The 27,215-nt window shown below is 49.3% G+C and overlaps 1 protein-coding gene across 2 annotated transcripts in view; it reads right to left on the reverse strand.

Moving 5' to 3' along the window:
* COL27A1 (collagen type XXVII alpha 1 chain) overlaps positions 1-27,215 on the reverse strand; it is a 159,511-nt gene that overhangs the window by 47,906 nt on the left and 84,390 nt on the right. For both annotated transcript variants that reach the window (XM_037400496.1, XM_037400497.1), the window contains 9 exons: positions 26,940-26,993; positions 26,578-26,631; positions 24,623-24,667; positions 23,242-23,295; positions 21,798-21,842; positions 14,695-14,748; positions 11,901-11,954; positions 11,021-11,074; positions 7,755-7,808 (listed from right to left, as the gene is read on the reverse strand). In XM_037400496.1, the coding sequence (XP_037256393.1) occupies positions 7,755-7,808; positions 11,021-11,074; positions 11,901-11,954; positions 14,695-14,748; positions 21,798-21,842; positions 23,242-23,295; positions 24,623-24,667; positions 26,578-26,631; positions 26,940-26,993 (468 nt within the window). The remainder of the gene's footprint in view (positions 1-7,754; positions 7,809-11,020; positions 11,075-11,900; positions 11,955-14,694; positions 14,749-21,797; positions 21,843-23,241; positions 23,296-24,622; positions 24,668-26,577; positions 26,632-26,939; positions 26,994-27,215) is intronic.

The raw sequence follows: 27,215 nt of genomic DNA on the forward strand, positions 1-27,215 counted from the left end.
AAGAAGAGCCCTGGGAAGAGAGGTTAGCTGTGACCCAGCTTTCAAGCTAATTTCAGCTGAGCTGAACACAGAGCCCTCTGCACGATTCAAACCCCAGAAACCTGTGTGTCACACTGACAGAGGATAAACAGAGCCATAGTCAGGGAAAATAAAACAGTAAAAAAAGGGCATATCAAGAGACTCTATTAATGCATGTCATGCTCATAATCAGGCCATGAGCTCAGTTGGGACTCTTAGGCGCTACTGCAATATAAATAATAAATAAAAACACAGAGTGGTGCTAGAATGTAGTGGTAAGAGGAATCCTGAGAGCAGGCCAATGCGGAAATAGAGAAAACAGGAGCCAATGTGCTTAATCGGGATGCAAACTGAGTGCCAAAAGTAATAACAGGGCTAGGGAGCCAATGCGTCAGAAAAGCAGCTCCAGTATGACAGGCGAAGAGAGAGAGACTCACAAAGAAAGGCAGTGTAACAGCAGAAGATGTATAGGAAACTTAGCCAAATTATTACACCAGACAAACACTGTCAATATAAAATTATGCAAAAACTTCTACTGTGCTTGGCAAAACCCTGTGCCGCTGAGCGTACCAGAGATTAAGTAACCAACAGCCTGCATTGCATGCCAGCAAGACACAGCTCTAAAGAATGCTCAGCCTGGTCTCCAGGACAGATGGACAGCGGAGGACTGTGCACCAGATGGGAACACCACAGCCCAACGGGGCGCTTCACAGGTTGGCGCTGGCTACACTAGAGCAGCAGCAGCTCTCACCAGCCCTCGACCCCAAGTCCCCTGGCTCATGCTGGCCACTACATCAGAGAGCAGTGAAGACCAAAAGTTTTATTAATCCATGTCCCTATAAACCTCAAAGCACAATGACATAAACCAGAAGGTCATTTAAAAGCAGAGCTACGGACAGCTCAAGTCAGACAGGGCTGTAAGCTGGAGCAGGGGGACAGCAGGGCTTGGGGGCGTCTGGGGAGCTGACTGGGGTGACCGCGACACCCAGCAAAAACCCAGACCTGCCCGGGGCTGGGGACTGGGCTGCCCAAAGAGAAGGGAGGCGTCAGCGAGTGTATGGCACTGGCACCCTGGGAAAGCACCCGGCCACCCAACTCATCCTCCCTGGAAAACAAACTGTTCCCCTCTTTGAGCAGCCATTCAGGTATTTTGTGCAATTACCTCTTTACTAGCCAAGACGATGGAGTGACCTGCTTGTGAAGAAGGGGAAGGCGGTGCAGAGAGGGAGGAGGCGATAGCTCAGCACTGGTAGGAGGGAGCAGGGATCAGAGGCAAGTGGGACATGGAAGCGACAGTGATGACTCAGGTTAGAGGTTTTCCTTCCATTCCTGGACTGTTGCTGCCAGGGAAGGAAAGTGGGATGCACCTGGCCCCTCCACACCCACCTTCTGTAGCCTGCCCTGCCCTGCCCAGCCCCTTTGCCAGTGCCGGGCTGCTCTGAGCTGGGTGCAGGCTGCTGGGTGCCCTGAGCCCTCATGCAGCGCTGCAGCAAGGGCAGCGATGGCTGTGGCTCTCAGCAGTCCCACCCAGCAGGGCTGGCTGGCTGGGGAAGTGTTTATGGTATCCTCGTTTCTTCCAGCAGAGCCCTGTCACCAGCATTGCAGGATCTGCCAGGGCAATCTCACTTCACAGCAGTCACCTGCCTAATCCCATCACAACACATCTCATCGGCATCTGACCTAAAGGAGGAGAAAGTGACCCTGTATTCACAAATGCATGTAGCAAGCTTCATCTTCTCCAGCCTCCTGGGCCGAAACCCAGGATAAAGGCTTCCCCTAATTCACCCTGACAGGCAAGGCTACATTTAGTCAATTAGTTAAATCTTTAAAACTCTCTTTTACTGACAACGCTGGTTAGAGATGAGCGAGTGAGGTCCTGGCAGCTCTCCAGGGAGCATCCCGTGCCAAATGCTGCAAGGCACAGCGTGGTACCTTCCCCCTGCAGACCTGGCGGCTCTGCCTTGCCCGCAGGGCTCAGCAGAGCTCCCGGGGCTCCCCTTGGGCTCTCAGTGTTTCAGAATTAACTGAACAGCCAGACGTGCCCACCCTGAGCACGGCAGGGCAGAGGGACCAGGGTGAGTGTGTACAGAGGGTCTTGGGGAACATCATCCTAAGGGCACATGCAGCAGGGACCCATCCTCAGAATGGCATGGCTTTATCACTGGTGTCAGCATCTCTAGGAGCCCATGAAAAAGAGAAAGAAGCTTTTCTTCCGCCTGTGTTAGTATTTATATGACAGTACACAGCTCAGGAGAGGTCCCACTGGGCCAGGACTGTACAAACAGTGCAAGCTCCAAGTAGCTTTAAAATGTAAACAGGAAAAAAGGAGGATTAAATCGAGATCTGCCCGCTCCTTTGCATGTGGGCAGCCAAGGCACAGAGAGATACAGGTTCATGGCTGCTGGAGCATTTCAGAACCTGCTCAACTGTTTCACCAAAGCCAGCTGGACATGAATGTGCAGCTCAAAGGCATTGCCATGCCCATCTCAAAGCAGCTCACCCGAGGCTGTGCAGAGCGTTATAGCACAGGGATGCACCTGCGCAGTCCCACTGCAGCACATGAGCTGCCAGACCAAGTGCCATCACTCACTGCTACCTAAACAGATGAGTTTTCCCTTTTGGTTGTGTTGTCAGGCAAGAGCTGCCAAACGGGAACAGTGCAGGAAATGGCAGCTCTGCGGCCCTGTGGCTGAACGCCGATGCTCCAGCATCGCTGTGCTGAGAGGTGCTGGGTCTCAGCAGGCAGCGAGACGTTCAGGGCTGGGCAGAGCCGGCATTTCTTAAATTCTAGTTTCAATGTCTTATGTGGGTACATTTTGTGCTGTAATCCCTGCGTAGGGAGCTACGTAGGTGGAAGCTAGCATTAATTCCTCGCAAGCCTCACCTGCAGTCACATTCTGCCCCCTATAACCATGAGTTACTTTTAACGTAGGCTCCAGCAGCGGCAGCAAAGCTGGTGATAGTGCCACACAGACAGTGGGCACACAGGCCGAGACAGTGTTTCTCTCAGAGAGTGCAACACTGAGCAGTACTATCAGCAACCCCAGACTAAATAAACTGTTACGATGTCGGCTAGATATGAACACTGTCAGCTCACAGTCGCAAGGGAATTCAGCTCCAGGCTCCGCCAGTCAGGTCTATTGCCAGTCCCTGTGAGGGAGCAGAGATACACCTGCTGCTCGCACTGACAGCGCTCCCGAGGACACAGCTAAATGCTCAGTAAGGTGTTTCCGCAAAGCAGTGCTGCATTTTGCCCTGTTCAAACAGATACTCAGAGCTCAGAGACAGTAACCAGCCTCTGGACTGCAGAAGCAGGAGCATGAACAAGCAGTCAGTAGCTCCCTTCCAGAAATCCAAAGCCTCTTCCTTACCCCTTTATCCAAATATTGATATTCCACTATCACCATCTGGCCAAAAGAAAAGCAAGCAGATGCCTTGACTGGAGCTGAAGGGAGACATCGCTGGCCATAGATCTGTAGCTAACTTTCCTTCAAACACTTCTAGTGCTTTTTCAGCCAACTAGAAAGATGATCGCTGGGAGCAAAACAATATTCCTCTGCTTTTCCTCCATGAACAACTTCTCAGCTAGTTTGGGGAAAAAGCAAGTCTTTTCAGGTTTGCTTAGATAACACCACTTTACAAATCCCTAGCATTTACAAATTCCTGCAGTCGGTGATGCTGGGAAGCATTGGGTCCGTGTGGCGGAGAGATAGCGGTCCCCTCGCCCGCAGGGCGCTGGGAGGGCAGGTGTCTTTGCCTTATCTTGCCTCTGCAGGCTGCACCTGGGCAGCAGCTAACGCAGGAGCTGGGCGAACGAATGGTACAGTGCAAGAGAGAAATATGCTTTGGGATTTGAAAAGCTTCTCCGTCGCCTGAGTCAGTACTCAGCATCCCCTCCAGTGGGAGAACAACATTCCAGAAATACTGACAGACTCCTTGGCCAGAAGCATGGGGCAAGGTACGTCACTTCAGAGCAGGATTTGGGGTCCAGCTTTAGGATCTGAGTTCCAAAGCCATGGCTCCAGTTGATATTTAACCCTTTGCAGAGATTCTCAGCATTTTTGGTATCGCTATCCTCACTGGAGTGTGCTGGAGACCATATGCTGTCCTGCTGCGAGGAGCTGACGAACAGAAATGTACTTTTGCATTTAAGTGAGATAGGGTGAGGGGTCTTGCTGAATCAGCTGCCTCCAAACTTAAACCTTGATTTGGTTAAATAATTAGGTTTAAACATGTGCATTGTTGTCACTAGCTGAATGTTAAGCACATGTCCAAGTGCTACACTGAGTACAGATGAAAGGAGATAAGCCTGGGCTCACATGGCCAAGTTTCTTGTCCTTAAGGAAGAGGAGAGGGGAAACTGTGTTTGTGGAAGATTGTTCAGTATCAGTCTGATGGGCTAAACAAAGGCTTGGGAAGGAACCATAGCCCTGTTATGACTAAAAAGAAGGTTACAATTTTAAAAGAATTTTCTTTTTAGAATTTGTACTTATATCTTGACAATACAAAAGCTATCACAACATAAATGCAGACCCCAAAAAGTCTCCATTGTTCTTTACAATCAAAACCATATTTGCTATTTACGTTTCCTTCAAAAGCAAAATTAATGAAGTATCCACAAACAGAGCTCATGGAATCCACAAACATCTGGCAGAGGCTGCATTCATGTTTCCACTCTGAATTGAATTACGTCCCTTTTGTAAGCTAGGATAGACAGAGGGTAATGCCTGAAATTACAATTGGGGGATCATTTCCCCATCCTGAGAAAACCAAGAGCCGGCATAGCAGGACAAACTAAGCAAACAAAGAATACTATGTGTCTGGAATATCTTCTGAGAGTATGAAGAGAAGGAAAGCGCAAGAGAGATACATACAAACCAGAAATCCACCAGGCAGGAGATCTGCTGGTCCCTGCAATACCGACTTTCCCACATCATATTCACTGAAATCTGTAGGACTGCAGAGCAAAGCCCAAGTCCCTCCTCTCTGCTGGGGACCTGAGAAAGGATGCCTGTCTGTCTCGCAAATTCTGTATGGATTATATCACTGTGGTGCTCAAATGCACTGAACCTCCATGCTGCCACAGCCCAGCAGCGGGTGTTGAGGACAGGACCAGTGCAGGGCACCAGCAGCAGATCCAGATGCCCAGTGCCCGCTGGCAGAGGCTCACCCCTCTCCGGTGCCAGTGTCCTCAGGGCAAGACCAAGACTGTAAGAGACCCTCTTCCCCGGGCATCACCTCCTGTTCTACCTCCACGTGCTGCGCTTCCTGGGGTGACTTTCTGCAGGGCTCTGGGGCCAGCTGGGGCACAGCCACTGCTGCATTTCTGGTTTCCAGGGCTGGGATGCACTTTGAAGTCTGGGCTTCCTCAGTGGAGGAATGTCCAGGGGGAGCGACTGGCACAGGGTTTGCTGGACTCCACATCTGGGGAGGAAACACAGTCCAAGGCCATGAAGCTGAACATCTCTACCACGCGCCGTGTCCTTTTGAGGATAGAAAGTGCTGGTGGCAGCTGGCGTCCTGCAGGATTTCTCCTGAGGGTTTGGCACCCTTGCTCTGGGTCTAGCTACACCCAAGGCAGGTCCCTGCTGTGCCAGCCAACCTCCTTTCTTAGAAGCTGCATCCAGCTTTGCTCTTGGTTTTACCTTGTGTGATAACAAATATCACCTTTGTCATTCCTGGCAGTACAAGTGGAGCTGAAAACAGCCTGGTCAGCTGTGCTCTCCTTGTGGGGTGAGGACTTAAGGCTAACGCAGATGTAAGAAGCCAAAGAAGATTTATACGAGCGAATCTCACCCAGCCCAAGAGCCAAACGCCACAATCTGCACGCGGCTGCCTGCTGTAGGAGAGGCTCCATGCCAGGGGATGCGGCTGCATCCTTGGCTGGCAGCTGGAGAAGGCAGGGCTGGGACTCCTCCTCTGCCACTGCATACATTAAAGGCACGGGCAGAAATGTCCGATCCCCATAGAGGACTCGCCTCTCCAGGACCCCGCCAGGTCGGCAGCCTGGGTTTGTTCAGAAGGTGTTTCCCGTTTGGCTCTGCGCTGTAGATTTACCTTCAGATATTTTCCGCCATCCATTCAAAGCCTCCCGTGAAAGAACGCCTCCAGTTTCTCATCCATCAGGGTCATGGATGTCCTGGACAGCTCAGTCAATTGTGCTACGGAGCACAGAGAAACCTTGCTCCCCAGGGGACCCTCTGAGAGCGGAACTGGGGAATGAGATCCATGGCTCTTCCCACCAAGGAGGACAGAGGCAGGGAAGATGTTTTTCCCAGCCACAAGTTAGAAGTTGAACGCTAATATACATCTGCCAGGCATGGACGTTACTGGTGTCCTAGCTGTGCTTTTAAAGCTTAAAGCGGTTCCAGGGTACGTAACTCTGTGGTTATAGAGCTTCCTAGTCGGTTATTCCATTTCCTTTTGCCAGTCCCAGCTATCTGAGGACAGTATTATCTCTGGCAGAGGGAAACACGCAATCTTTAGCTGTTCCTAGTTCCCCAAGCAGGAGTTACAGTAGAAGCAGAGACTGGGGGTGGGTAAAATGTATAGTTTACTTCAAACTACATCTTTGAAAAAGAAACATGAAAGCAGGTATAAGATCCTTGGAGGGAGAAATGCAAAATATGTTGTTGTTGGGGCCTTCAGTAGAACCCATGCGTGCTCGCTATTAATACTTTGCAAAGCAGCTGGACAAGGAAAAACAACCCAAAGCAAGGATGCTCCTGCAATAAATGTCCCGCTGAAGAAGAAGAAAGATTGAAGAGCTCAGCGGGACATGGGTTGGATGTCATAGGCAGGAAAACAAGCAGCTTTGGCAGGTCTAGAGGTCATTCTGCTGTCGGCTGTCACCCAAACAGAGCAGGAAGAACCATGCCATGAACTGATACAGAGTGCTTATGAAACATTTATCCAGTGTAATGTGTACTTGTAGCACTGTCAGTGATGCTATTTAGTACCGTTACCCAGCACTAGGCTGGGGGGCTGCCCTTTCCAGGCACAGCAAGGATTCACACACGCTTATAGTGTGGTACTGTTTAGATATGTACAGGTAAAATCAGGCCCTTGTGTTATGGGCTGGAAAAAACCCTAAAAAGACACAGGACATTCTTACAATTTGATCTGCTGACAGCGTGGAGCACACCTTTGTCATAACCCTGCGGAACGCTGCCGGAAGACACTGACCCTGTGAGACTGAAAGGGGAGACACAGGAAGAGTAGGCTGTTCAGCTCCGTGTCAGCTCTGTTTCTGCCTGCCTTGTCTCTTAATTCTATGACATGGAGGAACATTTCCTCCTTTATCTGCCTCCAGTTAAATTGCAACACTTCACGTCTCAGCTGTTCTCTCTCCCTTGGCAGCAGAGACATCTTTTCTGGTCTTCTACCCGCATCCTTTCACCCTGCCCAGATACATCTTCAGATGGCTAAATCCTCACCATCCTCGCCAGAAGTGTCCATAAGTCCCGCCTTGGCATTGCAGGTGGCTGGAAAACACAATCTGGACCACTTCCATGACAAACTCTACACCAGGACACCCCTCTGCCCATACACATCACTTGCATTTGCAACCCTGGTCTGACTTGCTTCAACGACTGCAGCCTTTGCACGCAGCAGAAACACAGCTGCGGGGTTCTGCCCCCACTGCTGCTCATCTTCACACCCCCAAAAGAATCCACCAGATTACTTTTCCAGTGGCTGAAACAGGAGAGAGATAAAAGCTTTTGAAAAGCGCTTACCCTGCGGCCTTTCGCCCCTCTTATCCCTGGTGCACCACGGACTCCTGCCGGACCCTGGAAGGGAAAAGGGAAACAAAATGAAGATGGAGGAAGAGGAAGGCAGCAGCTGTTGGTAAGACCCCACATCCCTACGTGGTCTGCAGGGGCCTCAGGCGCAGACACCTGACCAGCAGGTTGGTTCATTAAACTCCTGCCAAAGACATTACCATATTTACTTCTCTATAAATGGTATCTTTTTAAATGCACTGATTGTCTTTGGGTTATGAACATTTATGCCAAGGATCCTGGCTGAGTTTTGTATGCTTAACTTATCTGCAGCCTGTTGTCTGTACAAGTGGTGTGATCTGAAGAGAAGTCGAACATCCAGAATTCCCTCCAAAGCTATTAAAAACAGCTGTTGCTCAGTATCTGTACAAAAATAATAACAACCAGGATCTGTTTTTCAGTTGTCCAAATACAAAATCAGACACCTCATTTTAGGTATCCAAGTTTGACCTTTTTAGCCAAGTGATGATTTTATCTTCAAGTATCTGTTGCCCTGTTAGTGCTGCATAAATATTCATACTGGCAGATAGATGCTAATTTCATTTGGACTGTTGGTGTTGTGGATGAGCCTGTTCTTCTTATGCTTACAGAAAGGTTTCAGGTTTTAACCAGGATTTGTACACACTTGATTCATTAATGTGCATGCAGAAAATGCAGAAGAAAATTAAACAGCTTTTTTGTCTGTTAGAATATTTATGTTTCAAATATTGAAGGATATGTTCAATTAACGGGAATTATTTCTGTGTTATAACTTTCAAAACCCACATTTAAAGTTAGTGCCTTTCTGCTGTCAGAAAACCTCAAAATGACACATTCCATTCTTATTCTCTCAAACATTCCACATCAAGTTTTGCTATTTATATATTAATAGCTTTTACCAACTGTCAACCCTGCAAGCTTCACCAAGGATCAGAACAAAACTGGACTGTGATCTTCCTACTGCTTGTACCACTGCCACTAATAAAGCTTTTGCTTTTGGAATGGAGGCATCTTGCTGCATGGCATGTAAGTTCAGAATACAAATGCTTAGCTGTTCTCACTCAAGATGGAAAAGTTACTTGACTGTAACTATATTTGTCATCACAGTAAATCTTGGTTTTGCTTAGTGAGGTCAGTAGCAACTGGCACGGACAAGCAGTAGATGTGTCAGATGCCTGTTTTATAGAGATTTTTTATGATAAACACACACTGAAATGAAATTCTTTGTTGGTATTTGGAATATCCTCCTGGAAGCCTCAGCCTATCCCAAATAGCTTATGGAAATACGAGCACAGAAACATTCATTGTGATGGCAAAATGCTGAGGGAATAACTACATACCATGCTGGGAATTTCAAGGAACTGTTTAGGAGAAGATGAGTGACCTTTAATATACCTATACATATGCGTTATTTTCGAAACTGTGTATTAAGACAAAAGATGTACCGTGATGGTGAGCAAGAAGAGGGGAAAAGGAATTCTCAAGTGTCAGCGAGCTGAAATTAAGGGCAAAGTTTCCTCCCATTGACTATACCTTTGCGTCCCATTCCCAGTCACCCTCTGCTGAACTAGCCATCAGAGCTGCTAAGGCTCACTGGGTAACTTAATCTCAAAGATTTTAACAGTTTAGGACAAACAACAGCAGCGTGCCTCAGGTCTGGCTTGAAAAGCAAATAACGACTTTTTGGTGGAGAAACAGGCAGAAACAGCTGGAGTTAATGAGCGGGGATTTGATATTAGGGGATTATTTGATTTACTGGCTTTGTGTGGAAGTTTGACTTATTGAATTATGACTTTTTAAAATGCAGTCTTGGAGGAAATATTTTGCTTGGATGAACTTGTTATTTGCCTGCAGGAGAACAGGGGACCGAAGGAAGCAGAAGGACCTGGGGATGGTCTCAGCTCCCAGAGCTCTTCAGAGAGCTTTTGGCATCTCCAGTTGGAGCTGACGCCTCAACTCACACTGCCGTCATCATGCCCCAGTGAAGGAAGACAAAACTCAGCCCCAACTCATGGTACTAGATAGCAGTGCACTAGGCAGTGCTGCAGGACCCCCAGGAGCTCTCTGCCCAGGGCTGGTGCAGAGAACCCCCCGGTCCCCTCCCCAGCTCACAGGCGTGCAGCAAGCAGGGGGCCTGCCTATGCTCCAGCTATCCCTAAGTCTTGCAGCAGCCAACATGCTGAGAAAGCTGCTAAAAAAGGGACATCTAGAGATATCTGCTGCCTCCTGGACTTCTGTCAGCAGCAGGCGCTGCCATGAGGGGCCACAGAGCAGCTCCCTGCTGGGGCTGCCTCAGCATCTGCTCCTGGCCAGTGCCGTGCTGCTGCTCTGCCAGTATGGACGGGTCACCCGAGGTGCTGCTTGACCTCAGACATTTTCTTTCCCTCACGTCCATTGCCTGGAGCTGCTCCTTGCAGCTGTGCAGTCCCTCCCCAGGCAGCAGCTGGCTGCAGCTGGTGGGCCCAGCGCATCACCGAGCTCCCCACTGTGGGCAGAGCTGCCGGCCAGACCTTTGGCACTGCCTGGGCATTTCACTGCTGTGATCTCCCTCCCAATTAACAACACTGTGGGAATTCACACGCTGACCAAAATCCATTCCCCGTACCCGCCTAGAGCTGCCTTTCTCTTGGTTCCAGCAAACGACACACAGTAGCATTTGTGCTGCTAGGAGAGCCAGGGCTGCATCCGAGCAAGGGCTGTGGGAAACTGGAGCCACACTGAATTCTACCTCCACACCAACTGCAGGCTCCAGCCACAGCTGCACGTGCACCAAATGAGCCCATCCAGAGGGAGGGTGCACCTGGGGGCAGCTGCTCTGCTGCTCCTCTCGCTCCAGCGAGCATCCCTGAAAATGCACCATGCAGTCACCGCATGATAGAGCCGCTGCAGCGCGTGATGTGATCACCACGCTGCCAACAGCTCCCAGAGGAAACAGAGGGCCTTGCAATAACACCTTGAGCTAGTGTGCTTGTGTCCTGCTAAAAGACTCAGTCTGGATTGTGAGTTTTGGATCCCCCATTAGGGAGATGGGCTACAGAAGTCTGAATTAAGCACCACTTCTGATTTTAGCATCTCTTTCCATGTTGCTCCACCCATGCCCCATCTCTTCCCCCATATCTCTTGTTCACATCAAACTCACATCAACTGGGACACGGTTGCCTGACTCAGCCCATAAATGCCCGGGATAGGGGATGCTGATTTTTGGTCTGTGGTATTACGAAGTGATGGTAGCCTTTACTTACTGTTGGTCCAGGGATCCCAGGAAAACCTGCTCCTCCTGGTGTCCCGGGGTGCCCCTGAAAGGGAAGAAGAACATGCCTGGTGTGATTTCCCAGGATCTGCTCAGCCCTTCTTCCTCTAAGTGGGAAGAGAGGAAAAAAGCCATTGTGGGTTGCTGGCAAGGTCAGGCAGGTCTGTTATCTGTGAGGGTAAAATCGTGCAGGGGCAGATGGAGAAGGCCAAACTGTCAGAAGCCCAGCTCCAACCTTGCCAGCCATATAAGCAGCGAGATGCTCCCAACAGCCCGGAAGAGAATGGGCTGAATTAATATGAAAATCTGTCTTTGGCTCTTGTGCTAGGGTAGACAGGAGGTGTCAGAGCAAGACAAGACCTTGCTGAGGTCCCCCCTGTAAACTCCTAAATGAGGATTGATCCCCACATGGCCGTGCACACAGCACAGCAAACCACCACGAGCGTGCTGTGCTGCCCAGCGGCCACGTGTCTCCAGCTCCCTCTGCAACTTGCTGAGATGGGAACAACAGACTCCTGTTGCCCGGCCCCGCCTGTTCATCAGCCAGGATGCTCGGAAACAGGCAACCCTTCAGGAGCTGCAGCTTGCCGTGCCTGGTTATCTCTACTGGACACAACAGGTCCTCAGCTGGCCGAGGTGCAGGACATTGAAGCCTAGCATGGCACTGGGGCTGGGAATTGCTGAAGATGGCTGCTGGGGAGAGGTTACACCTCAATATCCAGTCAGTCAAATGGCCATTCCCATCCCCACAGAGATGGGAAGAATTTTCAGCTGTTGTCACCTAACTAAATGCCGGGAGAAGCTGCACCCTTCACTAGGGCAGAGAGAAAGAGGCAGCAGCAAGAGCGAGAGAATGCAGACTTACTCCTTACCATCGACCCCTTGACTCCTGGAGGCCCTGGGGGTCCCACTGAGCCACGGTCACCCTAGAAGAGACACAGGCACATGGGGAAGAGTAAGGACTTTTGCTAACAAGCACTCTGAGCTGGCAGCGACAGGGATCTAGAGCCAGGAAACAACTAAAATAGCCGTAAATCGCAGCCTGTGCCACCAGATTTCTACCAGAAAGGCTCCCAGTATAGAATAATCTTCATCCTCTTTCAAGTATCCATCTCATCAAAGTAGTTAAAGGGCTACAGCGAGAATTAGCTAATCCTCTATATCCAAGAGAGAGGACTTTACTATTGCCATCAAACCACCAAAGAACAAGAAACAAGCAATGTACCTGAGACCACCCCCAACCCCAGACATTGCTAGGACTGGATCCCAGGGGATCTCCAGCCCTTCCCACCCAAGGCACCGGACGCTGCTGCCCGGAACAGGCGGCTGGTGCTTTCAGAAGGAGACTGTAGGCGTTCTGGGGGACCTTCTATCCTGTGGCTCATACTGAGACCACAGTGCAAACAACAACAACCTGCAATGACCCTGTGTTTATGAGGGGTTCCTCCATGGCCCACCCTAAAGATACTGCCCCTTCTAAAACAAGCCACCATTTGGCATTAAAAAACGACATACTAAAAAAATCACTTACAAATTCCAAAAGTCTTACTTATCCCCACTTGCAGAACATCTCACTTCCCAAGCGCATCCTTGGCTCTACAGCTCAGCCAAGAACGGGAGATGTCTGTGAGCAGCACCGGGACCTGCTGCCACCGGGGTGAGCTGGAGACTCAGTGGCAGGGCATCAGCCGCTCCTTTCGGAGGCGGTGGCAGCTCCCACCACAGCTGCCTGTACCCTCCCTCGCAACCCTGGTAATGCCCCGGGAATTAGGTGTGTTACACTTGTGCGCTTGGGGGGATGAGGAAGGAGGAGTTAGCAAATGCTGCCAAGTAGTTTACACCCAAAATCTGACCTACCTTCCAAGAGCTAAAGTGTAAAGGGAAATACTTCTTGGGCTCTAAGCATCTTATTAAAAACAAATCCCAGAGTCTGTGTTGTCACCAGTTGGCCCTCGTAAACCAGCATAAGGATTTTTTTCTCCCTGAATGCATGGATTTTATTAAGTATGTATTAACTGTATTGTTCTCTTTGATAATCTTTGGACTCTACTGGCTTCAGTCTTAAGTTTTGCAGCTCTCAGGACGAAGACTGCTGACTCAGCTATGTCTAATGAAAGCATATTTCCCACTTCATTTAGCTCACAACAGCATAGTAAGCTGCAGGATGCTATGCCAACTGGAGGCCTGGTTGAGGTTTTGATTTGATGATAGTTATTTCTGTCATCTGCAAGTTTCTCCTGGTAGAGAAGAAGTCTGATAGAAATTGCAGCTGTGCCGAGGATCTCCTAGGGGAGATTTTCAAAGGACAGCCCAGGTTTGCCTTGACACCAATGTAACATTATCACATTATCATGTTACAGAGTCGATCTGCGAGATGAGGATAGCTCGTGCGGTCAAGGCATTGGCATGGAAAACATGGGGCCAGGTGTGAATTTACTGGAGTAGGGGAAAAGATCTCCCCATGCCTCTTGCATGGCAAACCCTTCCACTCCTCATGGGATTCAGGGCTGCACTTGCCACTGAGACAGCTCACTCAGGCACCAGCTTTCTGCGTAACCACCTTGGACACATCACAGACTCTTTATTCCTCCGTTTTCCTTCTGTAAATCACAGCCCACATCGTGTCATTCCTTGCAGTTCTTGTGTGCCTTGACAGTTTGGACTGAGCCTGCTTCTGCTACTGCCCCACCAGAGCACATCCAGCATACGGGGCTGCCCAAAGCCTGCTGCAGACAGGCAATAAAATGCATCTGCAGCGAACACAGTATAACTGTCACAGAGTCCTGACATCATTACCCAGAGGACAGGGCTTGAAGTAATAAAAGCGAGCGAGAGAACCGATGTGTGGAATGCATCATTTTGTGCTCTTTACTATCTTTATAGCTGGACTGTGAATAATTAAACCCCCAATGAAAACCAGCAGTCTGCAACTGAGATATAGTGAATGACATAGATGATTTGTCTTTGGAAGCTACCCCTGAATAAAATTTTACGCTAATAGAAAACAAATTAATGTCCATTTACATTTTTATGGAAAATAAAACCATTTTTCTTCCCAAAAGAAGCATGTATCTGTACTGCACACAAGAGGGCACCAGGCCTTAGCAGCGTGCCCAATGCAACCACCGGGGCAGCCGGACAGGATGGTCCTCATCAAACAAAAAGGGAAATATCTGAACCAGCCTTCGCTCAAATGGGTGGCTGCACTCCTGCGCCTTCCCTGTACCTGAGAAATTGCTGAAAGCTCCTGTTGAACACAGGCTTAGCCCTGGTCCTGTGTGACCCCACCAGCAACTCAGCCTGGGCTTGTGAGCACATCTCTGCACAAACCCGCCTGTAGGCTAAGCTCCTTGGACTCCTCCCTTGACCAGGAATGCAGGGCCGATGGGTCCCCCATTCCCAGAATAAACAGAATTGACTGTCAGATACAAGCTTTCTGGCAGATTTTGAATGAATAAAGCATAGATTTTTAAAGGATATTTGACAGCATCTCCTTGGAGAGCAAACGCACGTTAATTCCTAAATGCAAAGTGGATGACCCTGGATGCGCTGCGTTCCCACTGGGTGTTGCACTGACACGAGAACTTAATCTGCAATATTCCTCCCATCCCAGTCTCCCTCATCCTGCAAAAGTTTTAACAACCGATTCATTGCAAGCGTTCTTACCTTTTCTCCCACTATTCCAGGCTCCCCTACGGGACCAATGAAACCCATTAGACCCTGAGGAAAGAGAAAAGCACAATTAATTTTCAGTTTTATTTGCTGAGAAAGTAAATGATTTCTTTGGTCCACCTTGCTGGTTGAAATAGCACCGCATCCCTTGTACACCGCTCAGTAATTCCTACTGGCTACCAGAGCGGACAGAGTTGCTCCCGGCCATGGGAACGTCTAACTCCACAGCTGGTTCTGCTTTAGGCGCCAGCTGGAACAGCAGCACTAGGATCTGCAAGAGCCACAACACACAGTATAGGGGATGAGTTAAGCACGTTTCGTAGAAAGGCTGAGTCTATAGCATGGCTTTGTTTTCCCAAAACATCGGTGCAGCTTCCCCAAGACTATCGATAGCGGGAGCTCCTGGGTTGCACAGGCTCCAAGAGTTGCCATCATTTTAGCTGCTGTACTGGGTACGCTTCCTCTGGGTTAATCTGAGCTGCCTCAGACCCTTGTGCAAACTAATTTTGCCCTGGACAGTGTCATGCTGTTGCGATGTCAGCAGAAAATAAAGGTCTGAGGACAGAGCCAGAGGGGCCAGCAGGGCAGCAGATCTGTCACACTACTCAGAAACTATCCTGGAAAAAAAACCCCAGTTTAAGCTCAGGATTTGTCAGCATTTAACAACGTTTGGGATAACTAAGAAACAAACAGAACTGCTTTTAATTAGGAAGATGGAAATAGATGGAATCTCAAGCTAAGATTCCTGAGAATTGAAATGCAGCAGCTTCCCTACCAGCTTCAGTGGGTTTCTGGCTCTAGACGTGCAAGGGACTGTCCTCTCTGCCACTGTAGGCACTCTCCCACTGTGTGATTCTCTTAGTCTCATCCCTAGACCCAGCAAGGGTCGTTCAGAGATAGATACGTATATTTAGTTCGTCCAATGAGTCTGTAGCTAAAGGGATTAATCTCCTGTTGAAACACTTCATAACCTGCCCACAGTTTGCATGGGTGGTGTGAATTGAAGCCATACCCCAGCTTGTTTGATTTGAGGCAACAGATTCATTTGGGTACTGGGAGGTGGTTGCTGAGCAAGTCAAGAGACAGGAGATGGATTCTCCAGTGGTATCATCCTACTTTTCCTCTTTTTTAGAATAATTTGAAACCTTCATAATAAATTGTAAAAGTTCGTCGATGCAAATACATCTGACTTTTCACTTCAACATCAAGGAAGTTTTCAAATGACACGCTCAAGAAAACATTCAGCATGAACAAACATAACGGGAAAAAAGCGACGTTATCAAGGCAGCTTCTGGAGAGTGGTCTCAGAAAAAAAAGGAGAGCTTTTCACCCTGCAATCTCCTTTCTGGTGGAACAGCAAGAAAAGAAGCAAAAGTTTCCTCTGTACTCCTGCTTCATTGCTTTTTCTGTTCCCAGCTGGCCTAATGCATGCAGTTTGTAGGGGAGCTCTCTGCACTCTGCATCGCTGTGGGTCTGTTCACAGCTACATATACCTATATGTACCATGTACCACCCAGCTACAGAGGAGCATCCAGCATCAGAGAGCCGCCTCCTTGCAGGCTGTGCAGCTCCTCCTGCCACCAAAAGCCTCTCTCCATGAAGTTACACTCACAATGTAAAGCTGTAGCATAAAATGACCAGCCTCATTGCTCTTCCCATACGCGTGAGGCTCAGCAGACCCATTCAGAGACATAAAACACAATGTGATCCCCTCTCTAAAAGTCGTCGGAGGGAACAGCTTCTGACGATGACTCCAAACACTGAGAGACTTCATGCATTAACATTCCTCACATGGTGCAATTAAATGCCGTCCTTTGAGCATCACTGGAGACAGAGGCTCCTCAATGAGGCATGCTGATGGGTTCCACAAAAGCATCTCTCACTTGGACGCTCAGCTGGCTTCACCTCTTGCAGGGAGCAGCCACACACTCTCTGCTCAGAGCAGCCCGTGTCACACTCTGGTATGGGAGCAACACCCAGGTGAAAAGTGTTTGAAAAAACTCATGAGAGAAGGCAAAGAGCTCAGTGGGTATGTCAGAGCATGGAGTGAAATGCTTGCGTTAGAAATTCATCCAGAGATGATGTCCCAGGAAACCGGCACACCACTGCGCCGTGATGGGAATACCGATCAACCACAGGAAGACAGCGACCACCAGGAAATCTCTACCACCCCACCTGGGACTTGATGTCACCAACCCTTCTGATACCAGCACTGAAATGGGCTTTGCTGCAGCTGAAGTAGTCCCAGTGCACAAGCGTGCTGCTGTGGCCAGGCAGCACGGACACGGCGCACACACGTGGGGGCAAAGCGGTGCTGGACTCCGAGCAGGCTGCCCTGCAGGAGCCAAAGGGAGAGCAGGCAAATTTGCAATATCTGCACGCTCAAGGTTGCCACTGGGTGGCATTGCTGAAGGCGGCTGAATCAATTATCTCTTCAATTAGACACAAGTGCAGAAGCATAGCTGATAACTGCATCCAGTTACTGAAGTTTTCCAGTAGCCCAAGGCCACGAAGAAAGCAAACGTTAAGGCAGAGAGAAAATGGCAAAGCAATGAGATGAAACAGGAAAACACACTGCTAGGCAAAAATAAGATAATAAAGCAAGAAAAAATAAATATGTTCCTTAATTTAGAATTTCTCAGAAAAGCTGCAAAACTCTCTCCCCCCCAGGGAAGATGCTCTCTTTAAGATATTTCTGGGTTACTTAGGTCAGTCCCTGCAGAAGAGAGATCCCTGCTCTTGCAAGCAAATGTTACAGTGGAGAACAAGACTGTTTCAAAAACATCTCTGAGGGACATCACATATCCAGACTCAGGCTTGAAGGCCAACCTTCCCGCCCCCCACAGCAGCTACCACCCTAAAAACTCCCTAAGGAATCTGGGTCACCAAGTGAGGCACGTTGATTGTGCTGCCCTGCCAGCCCGCAGGTGCCTGGCAGATGGGTGGCAGTACCCGCGTACCCGGCGAGGGGAGCGTCCGTGGCTGGGTACGGACCGAAGCGAGGCAGCACAGCAGGGACCCTGTGACGTGGCCAGGCTTCCAGCACAGTAGCTCTGTAGTGCTTGCAGCCAATACTGCCTGCTCTGGGCTACATTAACGAATGCTGCTGTGTCTGCAAGCAGACACAAATCGAGAGAGATATGTCTAGGCAAAATAAATCTTGATAAATTATTGGGAGTATATGAAACAACTGAGGGAGATTGGGTAACGATATTCTTCACCGACCAAAATGGGATCAACACTAAAGGGAACACAAGCAGCAAAAGATTTAGGTTTTAAGAACCAGAAAAGCCACCAGTGGCAAACATTAAATCAAAGCAGACCTGAATCGTGGCCATTACGCTAAAATGGCTGCGGCGTAACATATTTTTCCCAGGTTCCCAGGGCTGAAAAGAAGCCTTGCATCAAACGCGACTCCAGGCAATGTGTGTAATGATGCACGTGAAGTCCCAGCAGCGGTGGCTGCCCAGATAAAGGCCCACAGTATACAGGAAAGAATGTAAAACATTTATATTAGATGGGGAGTTCAGCATGTCGCTCATGATTCAGTCTGCTGTATTCCTCAGCCAAGGGCATGGTGGAAAAGGGATGGAGATTGTTAAAAAGTTGCTGGGGGCTTGGGGGGAAGGAAAGGGGGGGGACTGGTGGGTTGTAATTCCTAACTCCTGTCTGGCTTTCCCCATTTATTGTCCAGCCCTGTCATAATTAAGCCCCCCCTCTTGGCTGCATCAACAGAGAGCAAGTCAGCAATGAAGCCTTGCATAAATCATAGCCCATTTGAGAGAAACAACCGAAAGGCGAGCCCAGCGTGAGCAGGGTCTCCCAGGGACGGGACCGCCAGTTGCTCCCAGCAGGAACCGATCATGGCCTTTCTGTTTTACTGGTTCGCTAGAACTCAAAACAAAACAAACCAGGGACAAAGGACGGGAGGGAGTAAATGTACAATTCTCCCATTCAGATGAAAGAAAGGGAAAGTAAAACAGTAAATATCACAGTTTAAGGGAGGACGCTCTGACCCGCAAAGAAAAGCCATGCGGTTTAACCCCCTGTGCACCGGGCTCAGCTGTACCCTGCAGCTGCGTGGGGGTCCCACCGTGTGTTGGGGGGCGAGGGGAGAAACACCGGGTGCGATCAAAGAGGCTCCATGCACTACAGTGCCCGTAAATCCCTGAACGAGGGGGCTGCAGCTCAGAAAGACGCTCCGGAGGGGAAGGCAAGTGCATTGGGAAAGGCACTGCTCTAAGACGTGGGGAACGCCGGTGCAATTCCCTGCTTGGGTCTCGGTGACCCGTCTGACCTTGGTCAAGTCAATCCGTATCTCTGCAGGTCAGACCCCACCGGCAAAATGCCGCTACAGCCCAGCCCTCCTTTGTAAAAGAACTGCAAGGAAAACACATTAAGGTGACAACTGATGCCGCTGGTTTCCTTTGCCAAATTATTTTAGAATAAAATCTGCTATTGGGACAATATGCTTTTCCCTCGCAGGGAGAGAGACCCCCAGGGGGCCGTGGAGTGCCTGCCTGCCCAGCACGGTGCAATGGGTGCATGGTGACCCTGGCATGGCCACGTGAGTGAGCAGGGCTGTCACTTCTTGTACGGGAGGAGGGATTCAAAAGGCTGCTCCTGCTATGACAGGACCTCCTCATTCCTGTTAAGGATGTAGGTCAACCATGGCCTCTTTCAGCTGGAACACTCCATTGATAGTTTCAGTCTCTAGTGCGGGGGGTGTGTGTCTCTGGGCTTGTGTCACCCTTCCTCAGTTTGCTGTCCCATTTGCTGCAGGGTGTTGCTTCTCCCGCAGGGCTGTCTGACCTCCAAGGTGGACATTTCAGTCAATTCTCTGCTCTGCATTCCCAGCTCTGGAACAGGAAGGCTGGTGGCCTGGAGCAGAGGTCCCGTATTCTTCTTCATACTCTCCTGCCTCCATCTACTGGCAAGGAAGGGTTAAATCACACATTTCCAGGGTACAGGGGAGCCCAGCAGCTGAAATCCTTCCAGCATGTGAAGACATCAAGCACCTTATGAATGAACTTCCTGAGTCAGTGTCCTTGGAACATAAAAACCAACACACCAGGGACTACCCTGTGGCTTAAATTTGTGGCTTTTCCAATGAGAGCTCAAGTGTCACTGGAAACCTCACAGAAACTCCCACATTTGCCTAATGAGCTGTCCCAGCGAAAGGGAAGTGAGATCCAATGAGATGGACGTGGACGGCTGATCTTTCCTCATGCTGCTACGCTGAGGGTTTCTGCCCAGAGGGAGCCCATATGGAGGGCAGAGCAGCAAGTCTGAAAGGTCTGACCACTCCTACATGCGCAGGGAACAGAGAACATCAAGGCTTCCACAAGAAAAACCAGTGGTGAGGCGAGGGGGTCTCCTAGTGCCAAGCAACCTGGGGAGCGCAACCTCTCAGAGCTCTGCAAAAAACCAGCCCAGCCCCAAAATCCCACGCTGAGGCTTAGGTGGAGGGAGGGATGAAACCCCAACACTCCAGCATCGTTCAGCAAAGGTGTGACGGGAAAGGAGGTGATTTCTCACTAACCTGGTGCAACATTTTTGTTCTAATGACTTGACTGGTATGGAAACGGAAATTCTTTCTGGGTGATATTTCTAGACAGAGACTAATTGACTAATACAGGCAGCTTTCATACCGCTGGGCTGGTTTCAGTGTCAGCGGAGGCCAGCTGTGTTTTCTTTTTGGTGAACAGTGCCTACAGTTTTCATCCAAGGTTAGTCCTGAGGGATGTTAAAGAATAATAATCCTAATGATGTTTTGTCCTTCAAGGATAAATCTTGTTAAGGATCTCAAAGCTCTTCAAACATTCATTTTTAACTGTATATACAACAGCGCCCATAGGTGCCACCTGAGAATAGGAGACATTGTACTAAGCGCTGTTCAGAGCTGCCTCATGCCTTCCACAGAAGGGGAAACTGAGGCACAGAGCACTGGAAGATGTTGCCTGACATTGTGCAGAATTTGATAAAGCTGCAACTAGAACTCAGATGTGTGGAACAACTTTGCTTATTCAGTTGTTGCTCTTCATGGAGTAAATTATTAACCGTAATATAGAAATGACTAATTTCCAAATACAAATAACTACCCTTGTTATATACCAAGGCTCATCAGAGTGCTGGTACTGAAGGGGATCCACCTTGGTTTTTTGGTCGTTTGGTCAGAAACCCATGGGAGCAGTGGTCTTCAATCGCTGCATATGGCAAAAGAAGAGCCCAAGAGGCTGATGAGCTAAATCAAACCAAACCAAACCAAACTCGTTAACGATCCGGCAGGGAAGGTGTTGGTAAGGGCAGCTGTGCTGAGAAGCAACACCCTTTTTGCCAGGGCCAGCTGCTGCAGCCAGCTTGGTGTGGTCATGGAGCAATACATGGAACATGTTGGAGGCTCCGTGGCTGCAATTTCAGGGTTGGTGGTGGACAAGTAGGTTGGTTTCGATCACAGAGACATGGGAACAATTGTTTCTTTTTCCTTGATGCCTGTGGTTCCCCTGAAGCCTACAGGAATGATACATGTCCCCTGCTACCCCAGCAGAATGTTCTCTTGCGGTACAACAAAATGCAGCTCAGTCCCTCTCTTCCCCAGGGTCTGGTTTCTTCAGCGGCTATCTCCTCTGCTCCCAAAAAATCCAGTGGGAGTCAAAGCAGCACAGCACCCAAAGCAGAGGAATCTACCCTTAAAACACACCTAGGCAAAGTCTGGAAATTGCCCTTTTAGGGGTAAGAGGAGTATACAGAAATCCACAATCTTTTTCCTGACCATGGCTGTGCCTCCTTGAGGAGCACATCTGGCTGCACGTGCCACACTGCTGCTGTCCCTGACAGCACATCTGCTTGAACTGTGGCTGTAACAGAGCACTCTGCCTATGGAAACACCTCCAGGTTAAATCAGACACCATGGTCACAGCCCGTGTGTTCACAGAGAGCTTCAGCCAGACTAAGAGCACCCCAGCTGTAGCACCAGGGCTATGGACAGGTTTGGGGTGGCAAAAAGCCCCTGGCCCCTGTCCTCTGCCTGCACTCTGGTCAGCTAGGAGACACCGTACGTCGGAGATTGTCAAACAGGGAAGGAAAAGGAAGTTTACCTGCTCACCAACTTTCCCTGGTCGGCCACGGTTTCCTGGCTCACCCTGCAGGACAAGGAGAGACAAGGCACACGGGTTACCTGGGGCTGGCAGCCAGACCCTCCCGGCAGCCCGTGATCTGGGCTGCTGCCGTGAGTGTGGAAAATCTGCAAGAAACACCACCTGACAAAAACAGCTGTGACTCGAACGATAACCCAAGGCAAGAAACACGGCTGATAAAGACGGAGCAAAACCTTGCTGCTCTGGATTGAAATGCCCCAAAAGCAGCTGGTCCTGCTGTGGTAAAATAACCCCCACAAAACCAAACTCAGATACTGAAATCTAAGCTGTCTGCTTCCCTGTGGCATAGCCCAGTCCTGGTTGCTTTATCCCCATGTTTGAAAAGGCACGAGCACTCAAGAGGGATGTTCCTGAAGCAGGGTGTTTCTGACCCATAACACTTCAACCTGAAAGACTATGTAAAATAGATGACGACAAAACCAGCAGCAGCAGGGAAGAGTAGGGAAGGACCCCGATCAACCAAAGGATTTGAGGAAAGCAAGAGTGCAGACACCATGGGGAGGTGTAGTTCCTGAATGACAGAGGAGAAAGGATCCAAGAAAATTCACCTGCTAGTGGGAAAGACAACCCAAATATTCCCAGGCAATGCTGCATCCTGGTTCTGCTCTTGCAAAATATCAAACATAATCATGTTACTATCACGTGGAGCATCCGGATGAAAAACACAGAAAAAACCCTACGTAAGATAAATCACAGTGCAGGATGAGAGAAGTTCAGAGAGTAAGAAACATGAGGGGTGAAGAGGAGAATTTCAGACCCACCAGGGATGAGGGCAGCCGCGGCAGTGCTCGGAGGCCAGCGGAGCACCCCTGGATGGGCCATCCAGTGGCTGCTCCCTGCTAACCAGTATTGTCTGCGGGTGATGGCAGCTGTATTTTCTCAGTAGGCAGATACTCCAGATGTGCTGCCAGGCCACATTTTTGCTATTTATTGTTTGAAGAGGTTGTTTTTGTTGGGTTTTCTCTTTCCTTTTGAGTGTGGGTTTGTGGAGCGAACTGCCTTGGGATGGCTCCAGCTGCTAATTAGGCAGCAAAGATAGGAATGATGTGCATTGTTTTAGAACAAAACCGTGGAGAAGCAATGGAAAATAAGATGAGATGATGGAGAGGGGAGTTGGTTAATATCAGAGGAACACACTTGTTTATAATAAAGCACATGGCTTAAAAAAAAATGCACCATCGTTCTTTTTGCTGAAGACACCAAACAGAAGCTAAGACCCCAAAATTCAGAGAAAAAGAGAAACTTCTCAGGTCCCCTTGTCCTCTCTGGAATGAATACCCCAGGCTCGAAGCGCGGTAAAGTTGAGAGAGAAAAGCCATTTGCCTTCTTTCTTTCCTCCCTTCCACCCGCTGCCTCTCTGATCATGAGTGAACTCCTTCCTCACCTTTGGACCATTGGGACCAGGTCTTCCCGGAAATCCCTTCTGGCCAGATCGACCCTGAAATACATGGAAAAACAATAAAGAGAAAAAGCTTGCAGCTGCCTCTGGTCACAGCAGCGTGTCTGTGAACCTGTGTGGTGCAGCTTACAACCAAACGCCTCCTGTGAATTCAGGGTGCTGGAGATGTAGCAGCCCTTACCGAGGCCAAGGCAAGACAGCAAGAGGAAAGTGCTGTGCCTCAAGCAGCACCAGTTTTGCTCCACAGGGAACATGCCCAGACAGTTACTCCAAGGTCCAGCCCGTTTCTGACCCTCCAGCTCAATTCCATTACTTAAACATTGCCTCCGAAACGTAACGCCTGGACTATGACCAACCATATCAAGGGCGTCGTGGCTACCCTTCGGTTTATCACGTGCTGCATTCAGCTGATTTACCCCACTTGCAGCAATTTTCTTGTAGGAATGCCAACAAGGACATCAGCAGCCTGAGCATTCAAAGATGGTACTTCCCTAGCGCTGGCAGGGACTTGGCCATGTAAGCTTCTTATGGGCTCCATCCCGGCATCCAGAGAGGATTTGGGAGCCGAACTGTCCCTACAGTGGGGGGAAGCCAGGCTAGCATTCACAGCTACAGCTCTGAAAAGCAGAAAAACCCCTGCAGACCAAAAGGTTCATGTTGAGCCTTCCCTTTGGCTAGAACACTTATGGTGCTGTCCCACATGCTGCTCTGGAAAGGAATGAACGTGTCTACCAGAACAGTGGAGAAAATTCAAGAGAAAACATTTATTTCCTGATCCACCGAGAAGTTCCAGCACACTTACCAATTTTCAAGATATTTTATTAACCTGAGATGACAATTATGTACACAACCATTACCAAAGCCTGATCTGGCAAGCTCGCATTTATGGTAATAAACTTTTTGCTTCTTCTAACTTTGTTTCTGTGATACATCACTGTGTTCAGAGTGACTTAGAGGTCAAAAAGGACTCTCTCTCACTGTCTGGTCCTTTTTCTTGCTTTTCCCTCTACTCATTGAAAAGCACCGTAAATCAAGGAAGAAACACCAGGGCTGGTTACAGAGAGGGTTTCCAGTCAACATGCTTTATCCTGAGGATGAACTATTTAAATGTTAGAGGGCTTTTCAAGGTTTGAAGACTTTAAGCAGGCTACAAAATTAGAGTCCCACTCAATGCCCTGTGCAAGATACTTCCTTGACTTTCAGCCATCCTGGATCAAGCAGCTGGACCAAGCCCTGGACAAGACAATATTTCTTGGAAGGGCAGATCAGTCCCCAAACCAAGAGGCTTGAAGCTTTATGCTAGTTTAACTACAATTCCATTGCAAGGTCAGAGCTGGTAGTAACTGAGTAACCGACTGAAACCTACCTCTGGACCAGGGACTCCTGGTGGTCCTAAGGGTCCTTCATCTCCCTGAGGTGAAAAGAAGTTAAAATAAAAGGAAAGTAGTGACACAATTCGCACCCACCCAGCAGCAAGAATGAAAGGTCTGCAGCATGAGCAGCAGTTAAACACAGGCTGTGTACTCAGCTGTCACTTTTAACAACAGAGTCCTTTAGAATCTTAGAGCTGGGAGCTCAGCATCTCAGGTTTCTCATCTCCCTTCCTCATCTCACAAAAAAAAAAAATAAAAAAAAAAAAAATTGACCAAAGCCTACACCAGTTGATTTGGCTTATCGTGGGGTGGATTTGGCCCATAGGGTACTGTGGACACGCTCACATGACTCTGCTTCATTTGATTTGGCAAGGATACGAATGCTGTAGGGCGCTCTACTCTTTTTCTTTCTTTTTTTTGCCCCACAAAAAGGGTGTTGCAAAATTTCCCACAGAACCATTTGGCAACTGTATGAAGGTTTCCCTTTTGCTTTCAAATGGGACTACACATGCTGCAGGATGGAGCTATCTCAAAATCTCACACAGCAATTGGATTCGGTCCTCTCCCTTGGCTCTGCACCAAATCCTAATGTGATAGGATCAGAACTACAGTTTCTAGGAGACCTTCAATTAAGCCTCACAAAAATTATCTCAAGTGTCTAAAACCAACTGCCAAGAGAGAAATTAAAAGCGCCCTTGGCAGCCACAGTTCTGGCTGTTCTCATTTAGGTGGTCAGCCGTGGTAATGAAGTGGCACGAGCTGGCGGGCTGAAGATGGGACTGGAAGTCAGGAGCCCAGCTCAGCAGGCTCAGGCAACTCCCCCCCACCCCCCCACCCCCATATGCTACATTTCTAAAGAAGAGGTAACCCACAGTCTCAACCTTGGATAGGCAGAGGTGGTGGTGTGGTCTGCTGCGCCTTCAAAGTCCTTCAGCGCAGCTACGTCAAACTCCATGTCCATGTCTTCAGTCTTACTTTTACACTCACTAACTAGAGCAAATTGAAGGCAGCTTGGTCATGCCTGCCTGAATCTGGAATGCAAGGCTTCGATTCCCTTTGTAAATTGCCTAGAATATTTCTCTCCCCCACCGACCCCCCCCCCCAATTTCAGTGCAAATAAATGAGCTGATTTGCATTAATCCCATTTAGAGACCAAGCAAAAGAGTTCCCAGAAAAAGTTAGATTATTAGTGCTATTAGAACAAGCTCCTGCCCACGCGTGCAACAAGTATTATTTGCAAAATGTCTCACGACTCTGGACAAACAGCTTACGCTGGAGTAAATGAGACAAAACTGCGCTGAAGTCACTGGAGTCCAGTGGGGTAAAGGAGGGCACTGGGGCCGCCTCTGCTGCTGCTGCCGCTGCCGCACTCACAGCACCCGGACAATGAGCTCAATGACAACTGCCCTGCTCAGTAACTGCGGGTGGAATGAGGCTTCACGTGTGCAGGTGAAGCGGTAAGGGCAAGCCGCGAGCTCCAAGGTGCTGGCGCAGGTGACTCTGCAGAGCAGCGATTTCAATTCACAGACTCTGCAGTACGAAAGGACATTGCTCGTGCAAGCGAGTGGGGTCTGCAGGGCTCACGGCTGGAAGAAAACGCATTTACAAGGAGCGGGAAGCAAAAGCCAGGTCAGGGTTGCCTGGGCGAGGGGGTGTGCAGGGAACAGGGCGCTGACACCCACTTGGGGTGCAGGGGAACAGGCTTTAAACACAAAGCGGTGCAGAGGTCAGGATCAGCAGGTGCCGCAGTGACCGCAAGCCAAGATGGCAGGACTGCAGTTTGGGGAAGCTCTTCCGTGGGTCTCTGATCACTGAATATAAGCCTCTGCTTCCACATGCAGAGGGACGGGGGGATTTCAAGTCACAGGCACCATTTCAGCACGTATTAATCTTCAAAACTCAACATTATTCTTTAGACCCAATCTGCTCTTAGTCTGAAGACACTCACCTCTTGTCCAGGCAGTCCTCTCGGCCCAGGTAAACCTCGTGCTCCTGGCTTTCCCTGAGAAAAAGCCAAAGGAAAAGACACTCAGAAAACAGAAACGTAAGCTCAGAAGGGCAATTAAAAAGAGAAAGTCTCTTTCACAGCTACAGGAAATCATCCAATGTCAATTTTGTTACAGAAAAAAAATAATGAAAAAAAGAAAACCCTGCACTTGGAGGGACCTCAAGCCAAACAGACCAAGTTGAAGCGCTGGCCAGGACAATCTTTAGGAATCTCCAGGGCTTTCTCTCTCCCCCCTTCCCACTACTTTGTTTTCCCTGGCTGCTTCCCACCCCACACAGAGCTGCAGTCTCTACTCCGCTCACCTTCAGGCCTTCGGGACCGTTTTCTCCTGGGGGGCCAATGTCTCCCGGGAAGCCCTGAAGAAAACGAGAGACAGTGAGGGTGCGGAGGTGGACCCCTGCAGCCAGCTTCAGAGGAGACCCTCCGCCAGGGTTTTAATTCAAGGCTGAGGGCTGAGACATCTGTTAGGTGCCGGCAGTGTCCGCGCGTGGGCCACTGCACATCTTCCAGAGGGAACGAAACAGGACAACGGGAGCAGCGCTATGGGCTTGATTCGAGAGCAGCCTTTCCCAGCAGCT

The sequence above is a fragment of the Falco rusticolus genome, chromosome 9 (genome assembly GCF_015220075.1).
Source record: "Falco rusticolus isolate bFalRus1 chromosome 9, bFalRus1.pri, whole genome shotgun sequence".
NCBI lineage: Eukaryota > Metazoa > Chordata > Aves > Falconiformes > Falconidae > Falco > Falco rusticolus.